The 28,000-nt window shown below is 42.1% G+C and overlaps 1 protein-coding gene across 4 annotated transcripts; it reads right to left on the bottom strand.

The window, feature by feature from the left end:
- Nucleotides 1-3: 3 nt before the first annotated feature.
- On the bottom strand, nucleotides 4-26,537 carry MTMR8 (myotubularin related protein 8). 4 transcript variants are annotated; one of them, XM_087748348.1, is made up of 15 exons: nucleotides 26,303-26,535; nucleotides 24,578-24,700; nucleotides 23,736-23,898; nucleotides 21,238-21,395; nucleotides 19,557-19,685; nucleotides 18,432-18,566; nucleotides 16,343-16,475; nucleotides 14,481-14,590; nucleotides 13,230-13,355; nucleotides 11,513-11,562; nucleotides 9,202-9,402; nucleotides 8,646-8,774; nucleotides 7,576-7,702; nucleotides 5,409-5,736; nucleotides 4-5,326 (listed from the first exon to the last, which is right to left on the bottom strand). In XM_087748348.1, exons 1-14 carry the CDS (start codon nucleotides 26,324-26,326, stop codon nucleotides 5,452-5,454), a joined length of 1,893 nt encoding a protein of 630 aa, XP_087604474.1. In that variant the 5' UTR covers nucleotides 26,327-26,535; the 3' UTR covers nucleotides 4-5,326; nucleotides 5,409-5,451. The 4 variants fall into 4 exon arrangements, with proteins under 4 accessions (XP_087604474.1, XP_087604473.1, XP_087604475.1 ...); XM_087748347.1 differs by having other exon boundaries at nucleotides 4-5,736; nucleotides 26,303-26,534; XM_087748349.1 differs by lacking the exons at nucleotides 18,432-18,566; nucleotides 19,557-19,685 and having other exon boundaries at nucleotides 4-5,736; nucleotides 26,303-26,537.
- Between the last annotated feature and the right edge of the window lie 1,463 nt (nucleotides 26,538-28,000).

The raw sequence follows: 28,000 nt of genomic DNA, 5'->3' as shown, positions 1-28,000 counted from the left end.
TAAAAAGGCAAGGTATTTATTTTTGTAGGGAATAAAAATAAACTGTAATACAAGTGAAACTTCATGGAACAAATACATTTAGAGAAAAAAGACACAGTGCTCCTCTAAACGTGGTACAATTTCTTTTTTTTTTTTTTAAGCAGTGCATTAACTAAAATGACTCACACGTATACAGCCATCGCAGCACGTTCAAGGATACGGGATTTCATCATTCACAATTTTATACAACTGTCCCTCGACAGTTACACTGACAAAAATGGCGACTGACTGACAGAAACAGCAAACACACGTACAATTTTCAGCTGCGTACTACACACGATTTTACGTCCGTTCCTACAAAGATCAGTTTGCGGATGACAGGAAAAGTACGTCCGTGTGCTCAGTTACATATGACTAGATCCAGTGCTACAAGTTACTCCAGTAGTATGCTGCTACATTAAATACAGACGCATAGACATAGATAACCGATATGAGAAGAGATTTAGGTCAACCATTTTAACCTACCCTCTTTCTGCATTGCTTTTGTAGTTCAGAGATGCCAAAAGGACGCGGCGCTGTACGTTACAATACCTGCCCTAACAAATCACACCGACTGCGACTGGCACCGCCCTGGCTGCTCTTAGTGCTAAAGATGCTTACGAAAGCATGGACTTAACATCACCTGGTTCGAGACATTCCTCATCTAATTAATCAAGTGCTGTGTATTAATTAAAACGAAACTACTACATTCAGAACAGATTCTTCCCCCCACTCCACCCCAAGGCATGGGAAGTGCCTATATGTGCAAGAGGGACAGTATGTAAACAAGGAGTAACTGCGTTAGGGCCGTACAAAAAAAGGACCCCAGCACTCAACGCAGAGCGGTGGCGAAGGGGAGAAGAGCAGAACAGCAGACACATTTTGAATTCTCCTGGTCACTCGGGAATATTCGTTACTAAATCGTGCCACGAAACGATCCCTTTGGGGGTGCAGCCGGCAGGCGCTGAGGCTACCCGGAGACCAGTTTTGCCAGAAAGCGAACCGAAGCAGCGCCTGGCACAAGAGCGCTTTGAAACGCTTTCCCTGCAGGCGCTGCAGCTTTGTTAGATGCGAGGGTGCTTTCTGAGCACCTGCTAGGGCTCACCATCTCCAAACCCGATGGGAACAACAGACACAGAGGGGCCCTTCACCAACAGGGAGCTCTGCACCTGGAACCCAACAAGGGCTAACTCAAGGCAGAGATCCTGTGACGCTCTGCGCACCTCCAGCTCCCAGCAAATCCCTCTCGCCAGGACTTGAGAAGCTTATTGGGGAAACTGAGGCTTACCAGCTACCTCCAAGCAAGTCTCCTTCTCCATCCCAGTCAGGGCAGCTTCATGCACCAGTGAGCACTCACGTAGCAGGTGAATTTTTCTGCTAAGCGCTTAAATGAAAGGCATCCACTAAGCGCAGTAACAGCAAATGCAGCTAGAAGTACGCTATGCCCATAGGCTGTAACAAACTGCTTTTTCTCTCCCGTGAAAGCGGGCCAACTGACAACTACAACATCTATGGGCAAACCAATTATTCCCTTTTTTTCCTGTAAAGCAAACAGCACCGATTGGATTTTCTCTACCACAGGTGACAACTGCAAAACAAAAATACAATTTAAGAATCCAGCGCTGTGAAGATCACATTAAGACATTTCAACCGAGAAATAAAGCTACACGAGTCCCTCTTCTACGTCAAAGTAGCAGCTTTAACGCAGAATGTTACAGGCACTCGCCCACTGCAGTGCTGTACCTATTTGTAGCAAGAAAGACTACGTGCAGGCATGAAACCACGATACCGTGGAGTATCTTGGTAAAGCAAGAAGTGCTCCAGCAAAGGAAGAGTTTTACATAAACAGAGCCCATGCACAGCAAACAGGATCCCTCCTCCCTCCCAGTTCTCCCAGTCAGAGGAATCCAAATGGAAAGCAGCAAGCTGCATTGTTCAGCTAACAGCTCCAAATAAAAACGAGCATTTGCGACTTCACAACGCATGGATGCTCCACTAGGAATAAATAAGTTATAGTAACTTTTCACCCACACAGTGCTTACACAAGAAGATTCCTACGTAACAGCTTTTAGATTTCTGTTAACACTTTTAAGGAACATACGATCAACTCGCTCACCACTGTCAGCAGGGCGCCCCGTAACGAGTGAGCACAGGCTTTCTGCAGGGAAGCAAATCCGAGCCGACCACAGACCTGAGGACACGCTGCACCGCTTTGAACAGCTCTTCCTTTTTGGTCTTGAAACACACAAGAGTTACCATCAAAACTAAAAAGCTTCTAGCTAATCGGTTTGCAAACAAATAACCTCATGGAAAGCCAGGAAACCCTGGAATCTTTCCCAGCTCCATAAATTTACAGCACCAGCATGACTGATTTTTAATATGTTGTAGACTTTGACCAGGTCTGTATACATTAAATCCAAGAGTCTTTTAAAAAGACAGACCATTACCTTTTTTTTTTTTGGCTAGGTTTTGCATTTCGAAGTATAAAGTCATCCATTGTTTTGTTACTGAAATCAAAAGCAGCAAGATTACTAAAAGCTTACTAATACTTTCAGTGTATGAAGTAATCTTTTCATGGTTACATGCACCTGTAGTAATATCGTAGTCAAGAGGGATTTGTGGAGATGTCAGCATCACGTTTTAGGGATCAGAAAAGATTATTCTACTTTTTTCAAGGTAATCTATAGTAATTCAAAAGACAAGGCAATCCGTAAACATTTATAGAAACCTTCTGCAAAATGTTTTTATACAAAGATTAACCAATGGTATGTCTAAATCCTTCAGTGGGCAGTCAAAATTCTCTACAATTCCGTATCTCTCTTTTTAATTAGAGAATACATCAAAAGAACCGATGACATCTAGAATAACTGGTCCTAAAAAGTGCCTGTCTTGGTCGCGTTTACCATTTGGGAGTTCTCTATTTCAGAAGCTGTGCATACTACCCGCTACACTCTTCTACCAGCTAGAAAGAAAAGACAGGGCTGACCTATCAGTCCATACGAAACTGCAAAGCGCACGTGTGAAATTGAGCTTTTACACTACGAAGAGGCAAAGGGAAATAATCTCGCCAGCACCCTCCAGTGGAAATCTACAGCAGATTCCGAACGCTGGTTAGCTAGAGTAGATTGATTAAGATTTAGGGTGCAACCTCTTCACTTGAGGGGTACGTGGATACGGCAAACTTAAAAGGCTGGTAGACTATCTAATTTAACGTTAGGAGGTTAGCAGATCTCTTTTTAGGAGCAAAGAGACTCAACAGCAGATATTCAGCTTGAGATTAAGAAAAGATGCATTCAGAAACGTGCACCCTTCCAAATAAAATACATAGCTGTTGCACGATGCAGTATTTTTGATACATACCCACGCAACAAATTTCGAACGTCTTCTGCTTAAGCATACCTGGTTCAGTATTTTATGTGCTTAGTTTTTAAATCAATCGCACACCGTAGTTCTCTCACTCCTACCTTGAAAGCAACTACGTTACTTGCTTTAAGATTGAAAAACCTGCAACATTAAAAAAACGTTTCTCTTTGCCATTCTAGGCATTGAAAAAATGCCGTGTTCTCAGGTACTGCCCCTTTTCCTTGGGTCTTTTGATAGGCTTAATGAAATATGTATTTCCTTACCCAAAGTGAGACACTCAGGGCAATTTTGGGTTTTTTTCTTTTCTACTTTTATCTTGAACACTGAAACTAACCCAATCATTTCACCATCGGTCGCAAGCATACAAACAGTGGCTATTGCATTTTACGAAGCTATAATGGAATGTTTCTCCTTTTCATTGGGAGATCGGGAGGGCTAACATGGCAAGTATTTTCAGCTTGTTTCAAAATTTTATAAAAGAGAAAAACTGATTTTAAGACCTAATGGCAGCATCTAATTTAAACAGGAGGATCCAAAAGAAAGCAGAAAAGCATCTTGAATTAAGCTGCACAAAGGGACTCCCTGTGCAATTAAGCGCATTTATACAAGCTTGTCCAGAACAAGTCCTGTAGAACAGCTTTCCTGGGCCATCCATTTCCCTGGGGAGACAAGCCCTTGTTTCTTCACAAGACTTCTGTATAAATGGAATATATGTCTCTGTTTTAAACCTGCAACTTTGAACTAGTCTCTCCAGCTGAGATTACTGCAGTTTAAAGAAACCAAGTAGTGTTAACGAGCACTGGAGTGAACCCAAGCTGGAGCCACAGTCATGAGCCAAGATGTCCGCTTCTTGGTCCAATAAGGGGTCACATCCCAATTTACGTTTTGTCACCAGCTTCACAAAATTACAAAGTTCATTGCCATGAGAGATGTTGTTCAGGTCCCCGTGTCTTGACAGTACAGACAAAACATCTCTAAGGTTCATGTAATTTTAACATCTGAGATAACATTCACGATAATCACTCAGCATGGGATGTGAAGTAATCATTTTAGGCCCCAATTCAGTAACGGAACACACCTCATCTGTAATTACTGCCTCGTGGATGGATGCGAGGGAAGCATACCGATTCCAGCTTAGAACAAAGAGTTACTCCCTTGCTTCAATTCAACCAAGATCACAAAACAAGAGAGAAAAATTCCATATAAATTTTCTCCTATCTTTTCTCATTTCTAATCCTCCCTCTGTCAAAAATTCATGTGTTACAGGCTGTCTTTGTGGCTTGCTGCACTCTCACAATCACTAAATGAGGTCCCTAAAAGCTTATTTTTTGAAAGGTCGGCTTAGAAAGAAGCTACTAAACTCAGGGGATAGGCAAAGATCCTGGAGAAGCCGGCAGCAGATAAAAAAAAGCCTTGTTTAAAAATACTGACTACAAAGACAACCAAATACTACACTCTACACTACAACAATAAAAATAGTACGTTGCATGGCTAGACATTAAAATGGTCTCCATAAAAAGGCACAGGGGGGTTTGGTTTTGTTTATCAAATATGCATAGAAAACAAAAAAATGAATCAATTCTGCCACAAGGTGAGGGTCCATGCAGAGATTCATTCACAGCTAAGAAAAGGGTTTTGGTTTTTTTAATAATTTTAAGATGAGTTGAAACTTTTTATCATTTTAAGATGACCTTGCACCACCACTGAGAATAAATGGGTTGCATCTTTCCTACTCCAGTTATAAACACTGCACAGCTCCTAAGCCCCATGTTTACTGGCCAAGCTTTCTTTAAGCTTGAAATACCATTACTGGCAGGCAGTCACAAACCTTACACACACATCATGTTTCCACTGAAAAATAAGGTTTACGCTAACTCAAGGCAGCCTTCTGGGCAGCTCTGTACGCATCTTCATCATCTGTCTTCTCTACAGCGAGCACAGCTCCCTGCAAACACATGTACGCAGCTTAGCTGTAAATGGTTTGGTGGTCTACACCCTCGCGGGGGCACAGCTCCCTTATGCCTCACCACCACAAGCGCCTGGTTCGTCGGCCACGCTTCTCAGAGCCCATCAGTGGTGCTGCAGCTTTCCCTCCTTGGCTTTGGAGTCCAAAACATCAATGGCGTCACTAAGATCGTGGAGGCCCTGGTGATGCAACAGGTTCTCCTTGTGCTTTCGGTCCACATCTGACACAACATCTACATCCCCTGCTGAGGCGCCGTTGCTTAACGCAGGAGGGGGTTCCACTTCATAATCCTGAGGAGTGTTGAGCATCGGTGTTTTTGAAGCAGCGTATCCTACTTTAGATAAGGAGCAAGCTTCACTGGGCAAAGGACCATCAAGGAAGGGAAGTTTCTACACAAATAAAAAGATTAAAAAGCTAAAGATTAAAAAAAGATGATAAAAAGCTATTATTCCCAGTTGTCAGGGATATACAAGAAACAACTGTCAAGGTAATAGTCCTGTGTCAGCACTTCTTTTTCAGCTCTGCAATCCAGCGTTAAAGTACATGGGCATAGATCCTTACATGTTTGACACAATCATCATTGTTTAATTAATAAAACTAAAGTTTTCAGCATTCACATTAACCTAGCAAAGGACACTGATCGGTCTTCTCACTGGTGTATTTTTAGATGTCTCTCCCACTACTGTATTTTTACGGGTTTTTTGGTTTGTTTGTGGTTTGGGTTTTTTTTAATACACATAAAAAGGATATTGCAAGTAGAGCCTTGAGCACAAAGAAAAGCCACACTTCTCCTTTCAGGCAGCTGTACAGGACTGTGGTGGGTTGACTCTGGCTGGACGCCAGGTGCCCACCAAGCTGCTCTATCGCTCCCCTCCTCAGCGGGACGGGATTGGGGAGAAAGTAAGATGGAAAAAACCAACCTCGTGGGTCAAGATAAAGACAATTTAATAAAGCACAAGGAAAGGCTGCACATGGAAGCAAAGGAAAACAAAAGATTTATTCTCTACTTCCCATCAGCAGGCAATGTCCAGGCACTTCCCAGGAAGCAGGACTTCAGTAAGCGCAGGGGTTGCTCCAGAAGACAAACATCGTAACAACAAATGCCTCCCCCCTCCTCCTTTCTCTTAGCTTTTATTGCTGAGCAGACCCCCATATGGTCTGGAATATCCCTTTGGTCAGTCTGGGTCAGCTGTCCTGGCTGCCTCCCCTCCCAAGATCTCGCCCACCCCCAGGCTACCGGGTGAGGGGGAACGCTGGAGGGACAGCCCTGATGCCAAACCACCGGTGTGTTATCAACAGCCTTCGCTGCCGACAGACAGCACAGAGCCATGAGGGCTGCTGGGGGGAAACTGAGCTCCATCTCGGCCAGACCCCATGCATATGGCAACACAAAACTACAGCACTTCAAAAGCTAACAAGACTATCTACTTTTTTTTTTTTTTTTTTCTTCCTGTCTCACACTGCTGAGAGAGGTATCTACATCCCATATGGACAAACAGAGCTCTCTGGGGAATCTGAGCAGAACTGACCAAACTGTGAAGGGTGTTGCTGCTTACTTTATTATTCTGGATCAAAGGAGAGAAATTGGTTATTCTGGACACCACATCTCTGCCCTCCAATAACACAGAACACAAGTAGTAAACATGGAAGATTCCCCATCTTGTTTTAGCGAAGCATTTCAGATCCGAGGTAGCCCCTTTTAGAGGATAATTCAGCCTACACGATCCAGTCACATTTTGGCCATTACATGAAAGCCAACTTAAGTAACTCCACTGTTTTAACACCTGGTTGATCGTTGGTTTTTCCAATGTGTCTTGTGAATGAGAAGGTGGGAAAGAAAAACGTGGGCGTGAACTGAGAACAAGAATATTTTTGTATATTCATATTATTCACGGGGGGGGAAGCAGGCTCATTCTTTTCTTCTCTCCCTCTCCTTTGAAGTTTGCTGGAAGTGGAGTTGAAACCCAGATGTTCTTTTAACACCTGCTTCATTTAGAGAATTAGAACATCACGACCCTGCAACACAACTTGACCCAACACAGGTTTTACCTAGCAGATGAGAATTTTGGGTAATCAAACCTATTTATTACAGCAGTGTCATTTAACCCCTCATTTTGCCCAGCTCTGCCCAGCACGCTGAAACAATTGTTCAGTGCCAATGTTCAATCCCAGTTATATTTGCCAAAACCATCATGTGATTTTAAATATTATTAAGATTCAGGACTCACATTTTCCAGTTCAGATGCATTGTCCTCCAGTTTCATCTTTTGGCTCACACAGCTTAGCAGATGATCCAATACACACTGCTTTGGATGCATTCCCTTGTCAAAGCGATTATACATCCCACACCAAAACCTCAAGAACAGGGCAAGAAAAGAGAATTAGGCAGCCAATTGTACACTACTGGCCACAAACTCGATGCTGTTTAAGAAAAAAAATTTTCAACAAATTGAGATTAATAATTGATTTTAAAAAACTGCTACAACCTTGGATTGTAAAATTCAGTTTCAATGGGCAAATTTTCATAAAGTTAAAAAAACTTCTGAGGATTTAAGTACTTCTGCCTTATGATCCCCATGCACTGGCAGTAGGTATTAACATAGGACAAAATATCCTTTTTTCTATAGCAGGTGCACTGGAGGCTTGGGTAGTCCACCTTGAAGTCCTCAGTTTGCCCTAGCTCCCTACTTTTATTAAAACCCTTTGCCTGCCAGTAACCACACACAGCACTTAAAACCAAATTTGCATCCCCTTCTCTCTCAGTAGGGAACAGGAGTGAGCCAGAAACAAAGCAAAACCAACCACTTCAGCTGTAACACCCTGGGCAAGCAAACAGACATGGCAACAAGAAATCCCTTCTTGTGAAAACCACCCTGACTGCACAAGCCTGGGTGTGACTGGGCACTGAAATTCCTGTCTGAAAGACTTCCTTAATATATATATTAGAAAGGAGGAAAGGAGGAACTTGCTTTAACAATTGCCTACCCCATCATGTAAATTTGACAGAGCAAGCAGTCAGGGGGGGTGTGTGGGGGGGTCTATCTACACATCTGAAGTTCTTTTCCTTGCCTCTCCCCACCCTCTTTCTCAATAGCAAAGAAAAGATATTATTTTAAATTACAGGACCTGCATTTATTTAGCAATTACCTGTGCACTACTACTCTCAGTTTACGAATGAAGAATGGAGGAGAAAGGTAAAACACACCATGCTAATCAGTGAAAATTTATTTTATTAAACCTAAATTACCAATCTACATCACAATCAAAGAAGCACCCCCTTCTTAAATAAGCAACTTACTGGAAACTGAAAGGTAGTGTGTTTGGTTGAAGCTCTTTGTAAGCTGTAAATCCTCTGTACAAAGGATTTCTCAATTCCTGCTTCTTCTGCAAGAGGAAAGGCCATAGAGAATGGGTCTTCTCAAAGATTCTGTCAATTACAAATAACATCTAATCACTAAAAAAGAACCAAGTTAAGTGGATTATTAACGCTAGCTGTTCTGAGTAGAATTAGATTAAGGGAGCTAAGAATTTTTTTTTTTTTTACACAGTATCTGATTAATTTCATAAACACAAGATACATCACTGAAGAATATATAATCATTTAAAATGGACACTATCCAATCCAAAAGGGGTATCTGCAAGTTATTACTGTGGTCCAAATTAAAACATCTGACTTTGGGGCAATAATTAATCTATAAGTTTTTTCACACTGTAGAACATAAGCATCTATCAAGACGATGTTACCCTTAACCAATCTACAATTACATTAAAAACACACCAACACACCGAACCTGCCCTGTTTCTGACATTTACAGTGACTTCTAGACTGTTGGCCCTATAAACTGTCAACTCACTTCAGATCCTCACGCTCCTTATGGCAGGTGCCAAGGAAGTTCCCAAACTGGCAGGAGTAGACATGGTCGTGGATTTCAAGAAGGAAACGCTCATTAAACTCAAATGTGCACGGGAACTGCTGCATGAGCTGCCAGACACATTCAACGAACTGAGTGAAGACAGGGGAGACTTCTTTGGGGTCACCATCCAAATGGCCGCACCTAGAGATGCGAACAAACCTGAGTTAAATCCCGTGTCACCCAACAAAAAAAGAATCCCATCGCCATTAAGCAACTAGCAAGTTTTCTTCGCTACTAGAATAAGAAATTATTCTGCAGAGTCAGAAAAAAACCCATGTGGTTTATCTTACAGCAACTGTACGTTAAGATGTGCCACCCTCGGCATTACTCGTTCTCCAAGGGCACCTGGTAGGAGTGATGAGAATTGTGCGATGTCCCTTTCTCTAAAGTAAAATTAGCCATGGAAGAGCCTGCTTAACAGACTTGCAAGGATCACAAGAAATAATTGTGAATCCTTGAGCCTATGCTATGATGTTAGCACAAGGGAAAAAAGGCAATATTCTCCAAAGAAAAATATATTGCTCGAATGTAAGGAACTAATGCTAGCCCTTAATTGGGGAAAAACAGTTGACAGTGGTGGGATTCTGTCTCTCTGCCAGGAACAACAAGAAACGGTTGCAGGGGCGGAGAAAGCGTCCTCCACAATCTTCTATGGATGCGAGAGTATTTTATGGTGCAGGCATAGCCACAACAGGCAGCAAGTGTCAGAACAGCCCGATTTTGCTCCATGGGGACATCAAGAACAAAATCCTGGTAGGCAATTACTCAGACAGAAAAACAGAAAACCCTCAAACAAAGAAAACTCCAAAACAACAATGAAAAATATTTTTACCGCTTTAGATGAAGTTCAGAAAAACCCTACCAGTTTTGCAAAAATCTAGCCAGGGATCTATTGGTGTTCACTACAATCCATCACAACAGAAAAAACAACCAGAAAAGGAATGATAGCATTTTTGGAAAGAAACCAAATAGTACATTATTGTACTGTAGTGACTGTTTGTTCTTAAGAGAAAAAACCTGGGGCAGAATCCTCCTTTTCTAGGAAGGGGTATAACCTGGAAGTCCACAAAAAAAACCAAGGCATCCCCAAACTTAAGTGGAAAAATGAAGTAAGATTTCTTATGATGGAGATCTAGCTGATCAAGCCCCAGTTCCTGGCCCTGTGATTCCAACCCCAACGCCCTAAGCAGCAGCATGAAGGAGGATTGATTTCCCTCAGAACTGTAAGGCACCGGCCACCACTACGAGAGGAACGATTTTTGTCTACTGGAATAGAAGTTTATATTCTCACAGTCAAAGCTGAAATTCGTGTCTCAAGTACTTTTTGTATCCATTGCCAAGTTCTCATATTTGGAACAATCCTTTATAATAGAAGAATAGGAGCATTTTGGGGGGTGTGTGTGTCTTAAAGCAATAAAGGTGAAAAGAATCCCTAAAGAAGCAGAAACAATGACCACAGAACATTTATTTGGCCAATAATGACCAAACAGCAGTTTATCTTTGACTGCTGCTTCTTATACACCAGTATAAGGGTGTGCATATTGCTTATTTTCCCCAGATATGCTTTAAGGAAATAGATTTCCTTTATTATTAAAAACAGGAATCGGCTTTACATCAAGAACAAAGCTTCAATTTTTAACAAGCTAATATCACTGAACAGACCGGTCCCTTCCCTCCTCGTATTCTTTTGGACCATCTCAGTTTCTAATTTCTATATGGCAACTGTAACAAGTAGTAATTCGAGGTAATATCCCTAGTAGATGCAGGCTATCAATTACAGGAATGACAGCATTTTTAATCTGCCTAGAGAATGCAGGTCAAATTGGGTTTTAGCACTGTTTTGGGCTCAAGTTTATGCTTTGAACTTGGTAAAACTCCTGAAAAACATTAGCTGCGATTTTCTTCCAGGACACAATTGCAGAAGAATCAACATGTCTTGCCAGAACATTAGCGCTCCTCATGTAATACGAATGCGATTTTACAGGTAGGAAAACACTCGGAATTCAAATAATTTGTTCAAGACTCTATGATTTTGTGAAGTAATAAAAAAAAAAAAAGCACTGATAAAATAACAACCCTAGCAGATACTGGCTTTACGTCACCAACTCCAGTATTTTCCAACTCTTCTCTCCTCTGTCCTGTATTTTCATTTAAATTTTTCACGGGAGTACACGAACCTGAAAACACTGTATTAGTTTCACAGTCAAACCTTCACCCAGTCGCTACACCCAAGATACCACGCTCTTCTTACCTGTGTGAGAACTTGTGGCCCATTGCAATCCACTCCTTTTCTATTAGAATCTTCAGTTTTGAAAGAGGTTAAAAAAAAGAACATTACTTTGTTTACAAAAAGCAAAATGAAGCCTTTGATGTTAAACTCTAAAAAGCTTACAACCAACGCTACCTGCTGACCCTATTGTTACGAGTCTATCCATAAAAGTCAATGAAAATAGTAACAGTGATTTATAGCTTATCCACAGTTCCCAGTACGACATCACTGTTGGAATCAGAAGTTACTTCAAGCAAGTCTAGTGCTATTTTGAGGGAGTTTCTATGTTGTTAAAATCATAATATATCAACACACCAAGCTAAAAGAATTAACAGCTTAGTATTACATTATGTGCTATTTAATTCGGAAGAGAGTATCATAATAGTCAGCAAAATAAATCAGCAACTGGAATTCAACAAATGTTTAACACACAAATAGGAATGTAAGAACTACATCTGGGTATTGAGGAGCTCAGGATGACATCAGAAGAACTATATGGTTATTTCTCTTTTAAATAGAATGCCTGTGCTATATATAAGAAAATAACAAGGAAGCAGTATTTTCCTTAAACACAGGTCTCATAAGGAACGAAATGACTGATGCCGAATCCACTGTTACTCGCCTTGCTGGATCATATTTAAAGATCAATTCCTGATACCATCATCCAGAAACTTGAAAAAAAGGAAGACAGAAATTCACAACAGAGTTCTTTGAAAACTTAAGTTACACTGCTTTGCAAATCTTTCCATTCTTTACACTTCTGTTGCATTCATTTAGGAATAACCGCTGTCATAGCATTTGTGCATACAAGCCATTTGCTCCGAGGACAGACAAGCACTTGTCTGTTTTACTTACTGCTCCTGTTCCTAATCAAAATCACGTTCCTTGGTTCATACAGAATTGTCCAGAGCACAAACAAAGCCCAGGCAGATGCTTCACACTCTGATGTAATTTTAATTGTTAAAAGATTGCAGTATAATCCAGAAGCAAAAATAGTAATACTACTAAAAATAGCACAGAATGCAAGGAAACAGTCCTAGCAGTACAACACATTGGAGGAGACAAAATTTGCATTGTTCCGATTTGAAGGTTTCTTTTAAGGAACTCTAAGAGCAGCAGCCTGTCTTTCACGTATTTAACAAAAGGAGATGAATGGAAAGATAACATCACTGATGTACGCAGTGATGGCTTCGAACAAGAAAAAACCCGCAATAGAAGCAAACGGCCAAATTCATGTGTAATGGCTTTAAAAAAGGTCTTAAATGATGCACGGATTTTACGTGATATACAGGTTATATGCTGCCCTGTGCACAAGAATGAGTTCACTCAATTTTAAATCCTAGCAGATAAGAGACCATTCACTGTAACAGTCTTGAATGACAAGCTGCTTCACTTTTTTGAGGATTGCTCCCAGAGTCGCATCCTTTGCTCGCTCATCTCTTGCTGAAATGTCTCATTAGCGGTTCTCATGTGGACACTCAAGGAAACAAAGACTTGGGAATTGCAGATCAACAGCTGCCATTTTGTGCCCATGCTGTTCAGGGCAATTAAAATTTGTTTATAGAATTGAAGCTGGTTTTATATAGGTCACCTACTGTTTGTTCCAGGAAATGGCCTAAAACATTTAATTAGGGTCTGGTTACATTTCAAATCCAGGAAGCATTTTCTATTTTTGAAATTCCAACATTAGTGTTCTTACCATGAAGCCTTTAAAAGTCCTATAAAATGGATCTAAGAGGAGGCTAGCCAGGGAGCAGACCTGCGCTGTGCGATCCCACCCATCGGAGCAGTGGACTAACACGCTAGCCTTTTCATCTTTCACAGCCTGTGAAGGAGAGACCAGACAGAACAGTTGAGCAGCTTTCTAGGTTGGTTACTGTAATTAAATACTATCCCTTCACCTGCGTTTACCTGACTGGCCTAAAAGCCAAGAGGAGAATTTGTCATTTCTCATCTGGACCATGGAAATTCACCATTTCTTGGCACACAGCCATCAACCCATAGGAGACCCCAACTAGAACAAAATGCTGTAGCATGCCTTGTCAGCAACACAGACCGTCAAGAAACAAAGGCCCTGTGATCTCAAAATGCTCAGTCTTCTGAAAGGCCAAGAATTCTCAGTCCCCTCCTCTGAGGAAAAATTTGGTGGATGAGTAAAGACTAACAACTGGACACATGGGGACTAGGAACTTCTCAAGAAAAATTAGAAGAGCTCATCCCAACTTCCTCCCACATGGATCACCTTCTTCCCCTTGTACTGGTGGCAGAAGAGAAAAACACAGGAAAATTGCTTGCCACAGGGGACAATTTTAAGAGAGAAGAGACAACGTTTACGGAAGGTCACTACTCTTGCCACACGTTGCCTGCGTGCCCTTTACTACTACTGAAGAGCCACGTGCCTCTGACTTTTCTCCTTTGGCCTGACCTGCAAAGCCACAAGCTCTGCAGAAATGAGGACTGCGTTGAATAATCAAAATTAGCAGCCGCCACATCACACTGAACCAGGAGAAAATAAACTGCTCTAAACAATCCCTCGTTCAAAGCAGAGCTGTTCAATAACCAACAAGCACAAGGTTACGAGTTGTTTGCACTGCTAAACATGCGTTATATAGAGACATTTATAAAGGTCATTTATTCACATTCTGTGATTTTATTTGTTTCAAATGAGTTTTAATAAAGCCTAGATAACTGCTTGTTACAACGCAGTGAACAGGACAGCGTCCCCAACCCTATGGCACTTCATTTAGTCGTGGGAAGGGTCTAGGAGAGCGCCAGCTGGGTAACCCACTTGATGTTCTCCAACTGCAGGCTTGTTTTTGAGAGCTGAGGCCAACCTGAATAGCAATGTTTTCCCACCTTCTCTCCAGAGAGAACTTCACAGCCTTGGAGCACTCCCTAACAGACAAGTACAGATTTTTTAATTCACCTGCAGGTTGGGGTACAGTTTTACCTTGGCAAGAAAGACACCTGCATCCATCACAGCCTTAATGTGCCGTAACCAACCTGAGTTCTCCAGCCCAGTGAGGAAATCGCTCATGGAGGGGGACTTCGTTTCACACACTAGGAACACAAACAAAGGAATTAGCTGACACTGTTAACAACATCTCTCTCTTCTTCCCACCTCCTCATTATCTCTTCACAGCAACAGAGCTTGGTAGATCCTAAAAGCTAACGTTTCCACACTTTTTAAGTGTCAGCAGCAACATTCTGTCGAAAGGACACAGAAACTACTGGTTGCGTACTTAAATACACAAACCAGCAATTTTTAGCTATGAGAGAACTTGAGGATATGAAAATATCCTCCTCTTTCTTTAAAGAGTAACTCACTATTTTTTCAGCTGAGTTTTTTCCAACAAAAGAAAGTGTTTAGTGATCTGTTACTTCACTATAAATCACCATTGCACACACATCTAAACCACTAACATGCAGTCACCATCACAAAGATTTGAAGAAAGGAGAGTTCTGATTTAGAGAGAGAAATAACATGTCTAACCTTGAAGGCAACTCAGATGCTATACTGAAAGCCAGCATAGAAAATACTTAGAGTAATACAGTTCAATAGTCCGTAAGCACCAGCGAGAGAGATTTTATCACTGTCAAAGAAGAATACGGAGGTAAACAAGTATTTATTCCGCCTCTTCTTCCACCACAAAATAAATCTGCCAGGAACAGGCAATTAAGGACTTATACTTGTTATCAGGCCAATCTCTTGGTCGCGTGAATAGCCTCATTTTTCTCCAAGGTCACCACGGATCCTGCAGTGCTACCTGGCCAGGCAATTGGTAGCATCAATTATTCAACTATTTTGAAGCAAGATGACCATTACGCTGGTTACTAAAATATTAAACTCATATTTTGAATGACAGCACCTGTATTACATTTTAGAAAACGAAGCACAGGGAGCAAGCAGAATGATTTGCAGCATCTACTCTGCCCCGTTCCGCAGTCTTTGTCAGCACAAGGATGGTAACGGGGCTGGAAACCAGCTATCAGAGTATGCTGGTTTGATCCAAGCTATGCCATCACCTTTAATGGAACTTCTCCAAAATTACATTCGTGAAAACATGGGCCTGATTCACCTCGATCTCCAATGGCTCAGGTAAGTATTTCTTCTGCCCTGCTTCGCATTTTTCCCCTAAGATTACAGTCTCACAATGTAGCTTAATTACCTGAGCTACTCTGCATTTTAATGTATTAAAACATTAGTTTAATACATTTCGATGTATTTCGATGAAACAAGTTCAGTTAAAGAAATCAGAAATATATGTACATAGTTCTTATTTTTCATTTGAGATTAAAGTCTTTGGAAGATCATGCCAAAATTTTATTTCAAATCAGAAATACTGTTTAACACCGAAATAAACTAAACATAGCAAACCCCAGAAGAATATTTCCTCAACAACCTATGCTAGTTTTCTTTCAATAGCTCACAAAGCAATGACGAGACTACCTTAACGGTAAAATATAATATTTCTCTAGCCTTTTTCTTTTAATTTGGCACATTTAAGAAATTCACATTTTATGTAACTAGCACAATTAAGGCATGTTGTTAGTATTAGTTGCTATTTTTGAACCACTATAAAACTAAGCACAACAATAAATAAAATGTCTAGCAGGAAAGCAGTTTAACAACATTAATACTTTCAGCTACTTCAATACAGCAAACAAAGTAAGATACTGACTTTGCTTATCTGATTACATCAGGACACCCATGTCCACTTGCGCACATAGGGTTTATATATTCAGCAAAAGGTTCTGTCCAAAAGTAGCCAAGGGTAACGAAGACTGGCCACTTGCACGGGCTGTACCTACCTTCCAGGAGTTTCTGCAAGCTGTTCCGCATCACATGGATGTTTTCTATGCCAATAAATTTAAAGCGAATGTTATCATAATTATCTTCATTCTCATAACCCTTCCCAGCAGCTCGGTTGGCCATGGCATTTAACTGTCAAATTCAAGGGAACAGGAACAGGACAGAAAAGAAAGAGAGAAAATTACCACAAACAATACGCAGAAATAAACAGAGTCTGGTTTGCAAATCCTTCTTTCTTTAAAATCTCCCAGAAAATATACTGAACCAAATTGTTACACAGATGTACTTCCCCACCTCCCAGACATTACTTCCAGCTGTTTCACTAAAATTATGCCAGTGTCTCCAGTCCATTAGTCATATACAGAGACTCATTAAGACCCTGGACAGAATTTCTTAGGGTAGGCAGCATCAAAACCGTGCCCAATTTCAGAACACTGCTGTCATCAAAACAGGTAGAGAGACATTGAGTCTGCCCTAACTGTGAAGCTACGTAAAAAGATTCAGACAGAAGCATACGAAAGTAAAACTAGGAAAGTCATTTTTACGAGTAACATACATACATGGTGGTATAGAAATAGTAAGAGAATTCCAAAGCTTTTCACAGACATACATGCACAGATGAAATAAAGCCACCTGAGGGAAACATAGAAATATTAAAGTTGAGCAGAAAGAATACAGCAACCAACTGGAACTGCAGAAAAGAAGTAGAAAAGAAGCCACCTGCTCTAACAATTAACCCAAAACAGTTCAAGAGCTACCAGAAAATCTTTAGTGGTGACCAAGAAAAAGAGCGCCTCAACCCCCCACATGTTAATTTGGGAAGAGGAGTGATTTGCCTCCCTAGAGAGGAGAGAAGGAAGAGTCAGATATGGTATATACAACTTTAGAACAACTAAATAACACCCTAGTGCTTCAGCTCTACTATTCAGAGCCAGACATGTTGTGTTAGGAAGAGAAATATCACCAATTGGAAACTCTCCCTTTTTCACCCAATACTTTAGAACAAAGTTGCCACCAATGCTAGATTTCAGTGGAACACCTATGACACTGGAAGCTGCCTGGACCAAAAGAACATGCAGTGATTGCCACAAACATAGTTACGGAATAGGGTACCTCTAGGAAACGTCGTACTACAAAAAGCCAAAATACATCTTGGAACAACAGGTGAAACATTCCGTTTTCCCAAAAAGACTTTTTCCCTTCTTGCCCTTGCCATAGTTTAACTAAATCTGTAGTTTCTATAAAATAACTGCAATATCTGAACAGTGAAGCACATTCTCAGAAAGCTCAATTTTAAAATAATCAGAGCACATTTAAATCTTTGTGTTTACATAATTGTGTACTATGAAAATCCTTGTGTTCTAATTTGCTTATACTGACACTCGCAAGCAATATGCTTAGAAGACAATCATTTGAGTTGGTTTCTAAATTGAGTTCCTCAAGATAACAGTCATGCAAGATTTCATTTTGCGAATGTTTCTTCAATATCCTCTTACATAAACACCTCAGCAACAAAGTTCTAGCCCCAAATAGTGGCTACGGACCAGAAGAGCTGAACTGCGTTAAACTCCAAGCTGCACATCATGGAAACATTTGTGTTATTTTTACAACGGCAAAAAAATGGAGGAGTCGCTTTTCTCCATCGTTATCAGCCTCCATACAACCCCACTTCTTCCCAGGTCTGCTGATAAAAGCACTTCAGCCCCGCGGAACCAAATTCTAAGGCTCCTCTCCAACTCAGCGTATTAAGGACCCAGCTCTCTGCGGGAAAATGCTTCACTGTCTCAGCCAGCTTCAAGACTGCCAGTTGCTTCGGGTCATCCTTAGCACAAACCTCAACCCAGGATACTCCACGAGTGCAAGCATTCTTAACAGCACTCAACATTGCAGTTTATTACGCGTAAGCATTTGTGACATTAAGACACTGAACCAGGAGCCCAATAACCTGAACTCCTAATTCAGGACTGGCACAATTTAACCTCATGCAGCATAAGAAAGCATTAGCAGAGTTGTGAAAGAATGAACTGAAAACAGCATTACTAATTCAGACGCAAGCTTTAAAAGTAGCTACAAACCCCATGAAGATACCTTTGGCCTTGTGTCTACAACATACATGAAGGGGCTCCCAGGGTTGGCTTCTCTGATGGCCTGCAGCATTTGTTCATCCTCCAGACAGCGCGCACTGAACCCGGAGAGAGGCTGGCTACAACGACATATGGCAGCCTGCAACACACAACACCTCACATTTTTCTGCTTTCAGATTGTCTCTACTGCACTGCCCCAAAGAACACTAATTTGTTGGTTTTAAGTGCCCTATTCGCTGTTTCCCTAAAAACCGGCTACTTAAACGGACATACAGAAATACCACTGGAATACTTCTCAAAGCTAGAAGTCTGGGAAAGCAGTGAGGCTAAGGAGCCCTGCTGCAAACTTCACTGCTATGTTCTCAAACCCACTGTGCTCTGCCTGATGATCAGTATCCCAAATGTTAGCAGTTCTCATGTTTTCTACTTGGTTTCTATTGTCCAAACCCTTCTTCTCCACAACTTCACTTATCAGTTGTTACTGTTCCACGCTCAGAACTGCACCGAGTACGCTTGAGGGAAATGTCAATAGTTGCCAGCACAACTCCATACAGTTGCCCAGGTCAAGGCATGCTTCCTCAGGAAAACAACAATTTGACTGTGACAGCATTTTCCTAACATCTGCATCTAAAACACTGCTGAGACAGCAAAGTTAAAAATTTACATTCTGGTCTTCAGTGGAAAAAAAACAAACTGAAACCTTCACTTATTCTGAGCTAGTGGGGATTTATTTCAGGGTGGTTCCTCCTCTCCAATACTAAGAAAATCCAGCTGAGTTAACATGTATCTTGTTAAAACATTAAAAAAAACCATATAGCTAAACAGTAGATTAAAAAAACCCAATACCAACAAGGCATCGCTGAAAGCTGATTAAAAAAATTTCCAGACAGGAAGCTTGGAAAGTTTGTGCTTTTCGCACAGCTCTGGATGCGTCCTAAGTGTTCGTCCTTAACTAGCTCATTCTGTGACTCAGAACAAACCAGTATTAAAGGCGTTAAGAGAAGCACTGTTCTCAAACATGAAGTTAATGTGCTAATAATTACTTCATCCTTTCCTTTCACTAAAAGGGGACTGGACAAGAAGAGGAACCCTGACTCCCCACAAAGACAGCAGACAATGAACAACTAACATTGTTTTCTTTATATAAGTAAGAAAGCACCGGAATCCGCCCTCTGCTTCTGAACCTTGAACTTCCGATCACCACTGCCTTATTAGCAGCTTTAGGCACCACTATTTCTGGAGGATATGTGTTGCAAACCTAAGCAAGAAGAAAGAAAAAAATCCAGATATTACTACTTCGCAATTCAAAATTCATGAAAAATTCATCTTTAGCTTATGATCGAGCATTTATAAACAACAGGAATAGACTGTTTGCCACAGTGTATCTAATGTAGTCAACATCTAAAGTTTCAAGCCATTAAGATGCATTTAGAAAAACAACACAGGAACAGGAGCAAAATAAAAACAATGTAGTAAAGGAAACAATCAATTTTGCAACTGAACCTAAAGAACGGACCGCACAGTACGCAATACATATTAAAAGGAAGTTCTTGAAATCCATAAATTTTATGAAAGTTTCTGACTTTTCACTAAAAGAGAAATTAAGAACAACTATATTAAAAAGTTCCCTTTAAATCTTATTCAACTTGAAATGAGCTTCCAGCAATCAGGTAGCATCCTCAGAGACCAGCTTTATCCTTTTTCCTCAAGCAAGTACAGTCTTTTCAGCACGTACTTCGCAGATAAGCTATTCTCCAAGTCTGGCTTTACGTGAGGCTTGACGATTTTAAAACATAAGCTGGAAACCGTGAAGAAATTATAAAGCGTTGGCACTTGAGAGTCACCTACTAGCAAGTAAAGCTTCAAAGTGATTAATGACTTTAGATGCCCACATTCAGATGCCCTAATCAGCTAATGGAAAAAGCACCTCTCGCGTCATATCTCAATTCAGGCATCCAGAGATAGAGTCATTTAAAATTACCAGTCATTTCTGACAGCACAGGCTTATATTTCTTCAATCTAAAGTGTAACAGTAAAGAAAACTAGTGGGGGAAGGGAGTGGAGAGCAGGGGGAAGGGATTCGAGACTTAATATATTGGTATCTTCCTCAGAGTTGTTTGCTCTGTCTTTTAGACAGAAAGATCTGACTGTAGACAACATCAGAAGAAATAAAAAGGGAAATAATACGAAGCAGGAGTTTGAGTAAGCTTCCTGAAAAATGCTTTCATTTAATGTTCTTTAGATTCAATCTGGCCTTGCAGGGGCAAAAGAGAAGAAGATAACAGTAGCAGCCAGTTAGGACTGAAATGACTGAGAGCCCTTATTTAACAGAAGATCCAACCAAGCAAGAAAAAAAAAAAAAAAAAGTCTGTTTTCGGCTACTGTTTTTTTCTTCCTTACCTAGTCCCTTTCCACTCTGCCTCATTCCCCACCAAGCCAAGCTGCTGCCATTTATTTCTCTTCTACGCATCTGTCACCAGCCTGACGGGACCGGGTTTGGAAATACTGAAAGCAACTAAAGGTACTTCAGGTTTTTCGTAACAGATGGTTTGTTTTTCTAGAGGAATGTCAAGTACCTGGTACTCTGCCAGGGGGATCAAAGCAAACCAAGGTGACTCTGCAGCTCTGTTCTGTTTTTCCATAGCATCATTATCTGCAACTTCACATCAAGATGATGCTGCTTCAATTAAAACCAACTGAGCTTGTTCTTCCCCAGAGGCATCACTTACGCAGCAGCAGCAGGACTGCTGTATGCTATTAGTAACAAAGAAGAGATACGGCACTAAATGGCTACTTTGGGCAAGAATTACCTCATAGTCTTTATTAACATCCGTTATTTCCCAATAGTCGTTCGGAATTCCCATACGCTGGTAATCTACTTTTAAATCAATCAGCTTCCATCCAATCTCCCGGTTCTCTTTAGACATTTTAGGATTATAAGAGAAAGCATAAAGTTCTTCAGGTTTCACTGGGAAGAAGGAAAAAAAAAAAAAGAACTAGTTAGAGAGAGATACAAAGAGACATACGGAGAGGTCAACACTTCTTCCCAAAGGCCATCTTTTGGATAATCACACTGTGCAAGCCAACGAGCTGCAGGTGTACCACAACTGATCCAAGGACTGAAAAAAGTTATGCAGTCAAGAAAGATCAGGGGACTTACAAATCATTTACTAAAGAAGCCAAAGGGCTATGCCACTGTACTGCACAGTTGGCTATATTTTAATAATAGCTATTTTGCTTATGCTTCTGCCTCCTCCAAGATCGGAAGCATGAAGTTTTCTTTTATCACTTTGCATACTTCACTACTCTAAGCAAACTTAGACTGACTCTCACTCCTAAAAAAAAAAAAAAAGTACTGCATAGAAGAGTATAGATATTTAAAATTTCTCAACCTCACATTTACAGGTTTTCACTCGGGGTAGTACCGAGTGCTGCCAATTCATACTGAAATCCTCAGGAACTTCCAATACTCACTTCCCACATGCGGGGAGATACGCCAAAACATTCTGTTAGAATTAATTAAAACTTCAAAGTAGTAATTCTTCCCAAACAAATTATTTCCTACTGAATTCACTACAATAGGCATGTTAGTCGGGATTTATATCATAAGAATTAATCCATAAATGAAAACATTATTAAGAGATATATTTTCTGTGAAGAGTTCATAAAACAGCTCTTGCACACCTGTAAGTTCATCGTTCAACAGTGAGTTCCAAGCCGTATGGGAAACTTGATAGATGTCTCGAATATTACTGTCAGCCCAACAAAAGCTTCAGGCTGTGCCTGAAAAATGGTAATTTCTTCCTCCCTCCATCTCTACCATCCCAATTTCCTTCCCTCTCTTCATAAAATGCAAATCCAACCAATAACTCATTCAGCTGATTCCCAAGGCAGCAAGTGCTCCAGAGACAGAGTGAAACCTGCCAGAGTCTGATAAAGTAGCCAGGTTACCGGACAGGTAACCCATAGCTGTCAATCACACATGGCCAAATCATAAAAAGTTATATGCTCTGCCAAAAAAACATGAAGGAAGCATACATAAATTTCAAAACAACAAAAGAGAACTGTTAAAAATCCATAAATAGAACAAAAGAAAGACCTACAGCATATTACACAAATAACCACAAGACAAAAGAAACTGATGTAATCCCCTGCAGTGACAGCTCCCACGCTTTAAGACGCTACATAAATCTCTAATTTTCAAAACTGAAAGAACAGTGACAGCTTTTAAACATAACAGCAGAAACCTGCAGATACAGCATTAGAATTAGAACTTCGGAACTAAGAAAACTCCAAAGCTCAGGGCACAAGGGAGATGCCAGGAACAGACCCAAGCCTTAATATCAATCAAAAAAACCCCAAACTCGGCAAAAACCATTTCCACGACAGTATTTCTATTCAAGTCCTAGGTGATGGCCAGCATGAAACAGACTGGTGCCATCAATTCCCTTCCCTCAGACTAGTGACATAATTACAAAATACAATTACAAACGGCATCCTTATAATAACACCAAACTCCAAATACTGGTTCACGGAAGGAGCGCCCCAAAAACAGAAGCTGCCATAGACAGAAGCCAGGTAGGAAACCGGTGGAATGCTGTCCTGCGAGAAGAACAAGGAGCCTGAAGATTCATCCATGATGGACTAAAAAGCTGAAGCCAGAAGAGACCACAGGCTTTTGAGGATGTTTTGCTTATACTCTTAAGGGTGACTCTGAGTCAGGGCAGCCAGGGTGAAGCACAGGGTTTCACAACTGAAAGAAAACACTGAAGAGCAGCCTGAACATGCTATGGGGAAACAAATGAAAGATGCCAACGTTTAAAGCTTTACTTGTGGGATTCCAGAATTCTGTGAACACCTGGATCAACTGGAAAGCGCAGAACTACAGACAGCCAACAGCTAGGTCACAGAAGTGACTGACAACAGCCGGGTATGGGATACGACACTCAGCGCGAGTGCTACAAGAAAAAAGCCTGAGATGCCGCATACAGCCTCAGTCAGGCAAACGAACTTTGCACGGGTCTTCAGAAGCTCCTCGTCGGGACCACCTCATTCCCACTGCCACGAAAGCTTTGTGTTTAGTTTGGAAGCAAATGCCCCGGTCCACAGGGTATCACTCTACTTACTGAGCCAACCCACACAGATCATCTCTGGTGGTGGAAACCAATTCTGATTTCACATCCTCCCCCTCCTGTACCGACACTGCAAAACCAACAGTCTGGCAGGCAAAGCTCTTGCTAGTACTTGGATGAGCCTTCCAGCTTAAAGTGTTTCAACGATATCCAAAACAGATTCCCGTCCTAAATACCTGGTTGTGAAAGTTTAAGCAAGGAGGTATACACTTCGTGACAGTCACGTTCCTGCCCAATAACAAAGTGAGCCATGTGGAAGTTCTTGCAGTGAATGAGGAGTGGATATCCAGCCGTGGTCAGAGGCAATTTTTCTACAGTTGCAATATGGTGATGCAAAATCTGCAAAACAGGAAATAAAGAGCATTTTTCAGAAGCTGCTGCTAAGGTTGCGAGCAGTACAAGCAGATATTGAGTTTTTGCAATACTATCAGCTATTTAAGGCTTACTGCATCTAACTATCAGCGGAAAATGAGTTTATTTGTGATATTTATCAAGCAAACATAATAAACATCCAGACTGTGCACCCAAAGGCTAGGTAACTAAGAGCAAGATTGAAAAAATACAGATATATAATATAAATTACTTTTAGAGATTGATGGGCAGCTCAGTTTACCTGGTTCACTTTGCTTTCCCTCCACTCCCATATGCAATATATTTCATCATTCCCATTTTACTTTAGAATTAATAAAAAAGGCTGCTAATTTCAGTGCTAATTTTGCCCTTCTAAAAGCTGTAAATTCAAGTTTGGTGGCTTGGTATATTGAGTTTGAGATAGGAAACTAGACAAGTTTTTTATGTTTCTGGAACTAACACTACTTCAGTGAGTGACCTCTATCAAGTCCTATTACCATTGTGCTCATTTCCTTCCAAAACAGCTGTTTCTGGTAAGCAGTTGGCATCAAAATACTATAAAAAGACCACTACAACTTTGGAATTCACAAACCTGTTCATTTTGGATACGAGATATAAAGTAATTTTTATACTTGTGTTTAAACAGACTCCAGGTATCACAACGTACCCATGTTTCTTTTCTGACTTCAGCAGAAGCATCTACATAGATCAGGTGCGTAGCCGTCAGGTATAACGTCCCATTTGCTGCCTTCCTATTTGTATAGCGATCCAGTAATTTCACATTTTCAACCTGCAATGCAAAAAGAGTATAAAAAAATGAATTTAACTTATATCGAGGAAATACCTAAGCACCTGTTGAACCACAATCATGTAATTGCTAATATACAACTCGGGAAGACAGACAGAAAAATATAAGAATTAAAGTCTCCCCTGCAACACTAACTCAGCTTTACACTATAAATTCAAACTATTTCTCCATCAATTAAAGCCAAAAAGGTTAAGCAAACAGCCAAGGTTTAGGACCAGTGTGAGTAACAGGATTACTGGATTTGTAGCCAAGATGATCACGGCTTATTACTGTGCAAGGTTGCAGAAATAATAAGACAAAGAACAGCAAAAGAAAAGACTGCCCATGTTCAGTATAATCAGAGCGTTGCTGTGAAAGAAACAGCCCTCTCCAGTCTGACTCCCAACCGCTCAGTTGTATTAGTAGCTACTAGAGTATTAGTAGCTACTTCTTGTAACACACTTCCTAGGCATGTAAGTGCATTTCATAAACCGCTCTGAGCTAATTAATAAAAATGGTTTTAAAAAAAACATTACCACAGACACAATAAAATATTAAAGCATTTTACATTATTTGATTGGTTTTTCTCCTGGCCTGTTTGCTTCTTAATAAACGTAGATGGAATTTTTCTTTCACCATTAAGCAAAAATAATGGGAAAAAAAAAAATTGGAAGGACAATGAAAACAAACAGTTAAACAGTATAGGATACATTAGTTCTGGGTATTGAATATGTAAGCTTCCTTACAGGGTCACTGGTCTGAGATAAATCATGGAAAATGTCAGCAAAGAAACGTGAAGAGCAGAGGTCTCAGCTGTGTATCTTCCCAGTATACCATGTTTTTCAGCACATATAATTATTATATCTAATATTGCCCTTTCTCAGGCCACTAGAGACATGCAGGTGCAGCAAAGCACCTTTGGCAACATGGGTAAGGAGCATCCCCAAACTAATACCCTAGAGGATAAAACCAAACAAAATACAGCAACCAGCAACCTTCATGGGATTTAAAATCAATCACTCAATCGACGGCTGGACAGACAGCTGCTTGAAGTAAATACCATTTCTTTTAGCTGTCATGAGCACAGCACTGCCAGAGCTCCCATTTCACTTCATTCAACTAAAAAAAGCACATTTTTATTTACTTATTCGGACTGAGGGGGTCTCGGCACTTTGATGTACACGAAGTTTACTCGATTCGTAACCAAAACAGCTTTTGATCAGTATCCTTTCTAAAAATTCCCTTTCCAACAAGGCGGTACAGTAAGAAACACCTAAACACCACACCAAGTAGCGTTAAGCTTTCTAGACTCATCCCTGACCCGTCTGAGAAGCGCAAGGGACGGCCCTGAAGGAACGCAAAGGCAGATGGTTTGCTGAAATTAATCACGACCTTAAAACAAAAAAAGTCGTTGAAATCGCAGGGCCCCGGCAACAGCCGCGGCCGAGGCCCGCCGCCCCGAAGGGGCTTCACCTCAGGTGTCCCGCGGGGAGGCCCCGGCGCAGGGCGGCGAACGGAGCCCCGCAGCCCGGCCCGGCGCCCCCGGGGCCGCGAGGGGACGCCGCCGGGACGGCGGCTGGCTGCCGGGGCGGCGCGGCCCCTTACCTTCGGCGTGGTGATGTGCTCCATGGCGGCACCGCCCGCCTCCCCCGGCCTCACCTCGGCGCGCCCGCCCGGCCCGGCCTCCGCGCCGCCATTTGCAGGGGGCAGCGCCCGGCCCTGCCGCAAACCTCGCGAGAGTCCTGCGGAGCGGCGCCGCCGCCGCCGCCATCTTGGGTGAGGGCACAGCGCCGCCGGCGCGGCGGGACTCCGGGGTCCGGCGGTCGCCACGCTCCTGCCGCGGTTGCCCGGAGCCCCTGGGCTGGTCCCGGGGGACGGCGGGGAGCATCGCCGCCCTCCGCGGCCCTGGGCAGGGCCCGGCCTGAGGGCGCCAGAGAGGCCCCTGTGTCCTGCTGCGGCCCCGCCGCCTCCCGGACCCGGACCCGGACCCGGACCCGTGCCCGCCTCCCCTCCCCTCCCCTCCCCTCCCGGCGTGGGCGCACACGAAGCTCTCGGGGGTATTTCAGGGAAAAAAACCCTTTTTTCCTCAGCGTGTGAATTGCCCTCAGTGTTTAACAGGCTGATAGCATTCCCCACTCGTGAAAGGGGGGTGCAGACACATTTGACCACGTTAATACTTAGTACAGGCATGTCACGGAACTCATACTACCTGTTTTATCTGTTTTCCCGTATATTTTAATTTCAAAGCATAATGCTGTCTCTTGGGGAGAGCCAAGCTTGATCCTGAGGAACTGCTGTAGTTGCTATTCACCTGCAGCTGCCTCTGCAATGAATATTCATGATGTCCCGCAAACCCAAGGGCAGCAGGGTTTCCCCAGGTGTCCGTTGCCATCTAAACCCTTCATTTACTGAGAAATTTCCTTCAGGAGGGTGACCTTGTATCAAGCCTGAGAACTGACATTTTTTATTTATTACATAATGGGCGATATTAGTGTAATGCGCCAGTGCAAGCATTTGTTATGGATCCCAGCAAGAAAGGCACTCAGACTCCGCAAGGTGTTGATTAAAATACCGTTTATTAGAGATAACATGGGAAGGAAAAAGGGGACAGCAGAGATACTGTTACATTCCTTCAGCTGGTGGCAAACCCAAGCTGTACGGGGTCGGACAGACCCCTAGCCATGGCCACGCAGAAATAAGCAACCCTTAATTTCTACCACTTGTATAAAAACACACTGCTTCACTTCAAGATGAGACACGCAGGTGGTGTAATTGCCAGGTAGCACCTGCACCCAGGCTCCTCCACCGCAATTAGTGGGGGCAGCGCTCCTTAATTAGGGCTTCACGTTTCTGCTCCGCATCCATCCAAAGTCATTTTTTCCCCCGGTGGCTTCCCCTGGGGTTTGTGGAAGGATGATGATAGTTTATAATGTTAATAATAAACTGGCGTACTGGTTTTGGCTGGGCTGGAGTTGATTTTCTTCATAGTAGCCGGTATGGGGCTATGGTTTGGATTCGTGCTGGAAGCAGTGTTGATAACGCAGGGGCGTTTCAGTTGGTGCTGAGCAGCGCTCACACCGAGTCAAGGCCTTTTCTGCTGCTCACCCCGCCAGCGAGGAGGCTGGGGGGCACCAGGAGCTGGGAGGGGACACGGCCGGGACAGCTGACCCCAGGGATATCCCACACCGTATGGCGTCATGCTCAGCACGTAGAGCTGGGGGAAGAAGGAGGAAGGGGGGGACGTTCCGAGCGATGGCGTTTGTCTTCCCGAGTCCCCGTTACGCGTGATGGAGCCCTGCTGTC

This window comes from Nipponia nippon, unplaced genomic scaffold (assembly GCF_047370975.1).
Source record: "Nipponia nippon isolate SJK-2023a ecotype South Korea unplaced genomic scaffold, ASM4737097v1 scaffold_12, whole genome shotgun sequence".
NCBI lineage: Eukaryota > Metazoa > Chordata > Aves > Pelecaniformes > Threskiornithidae > Nipponia > Nipponia nippon.
This window is presented reverse-complemented; position numbering and strand designations above follow the sequence as displayed.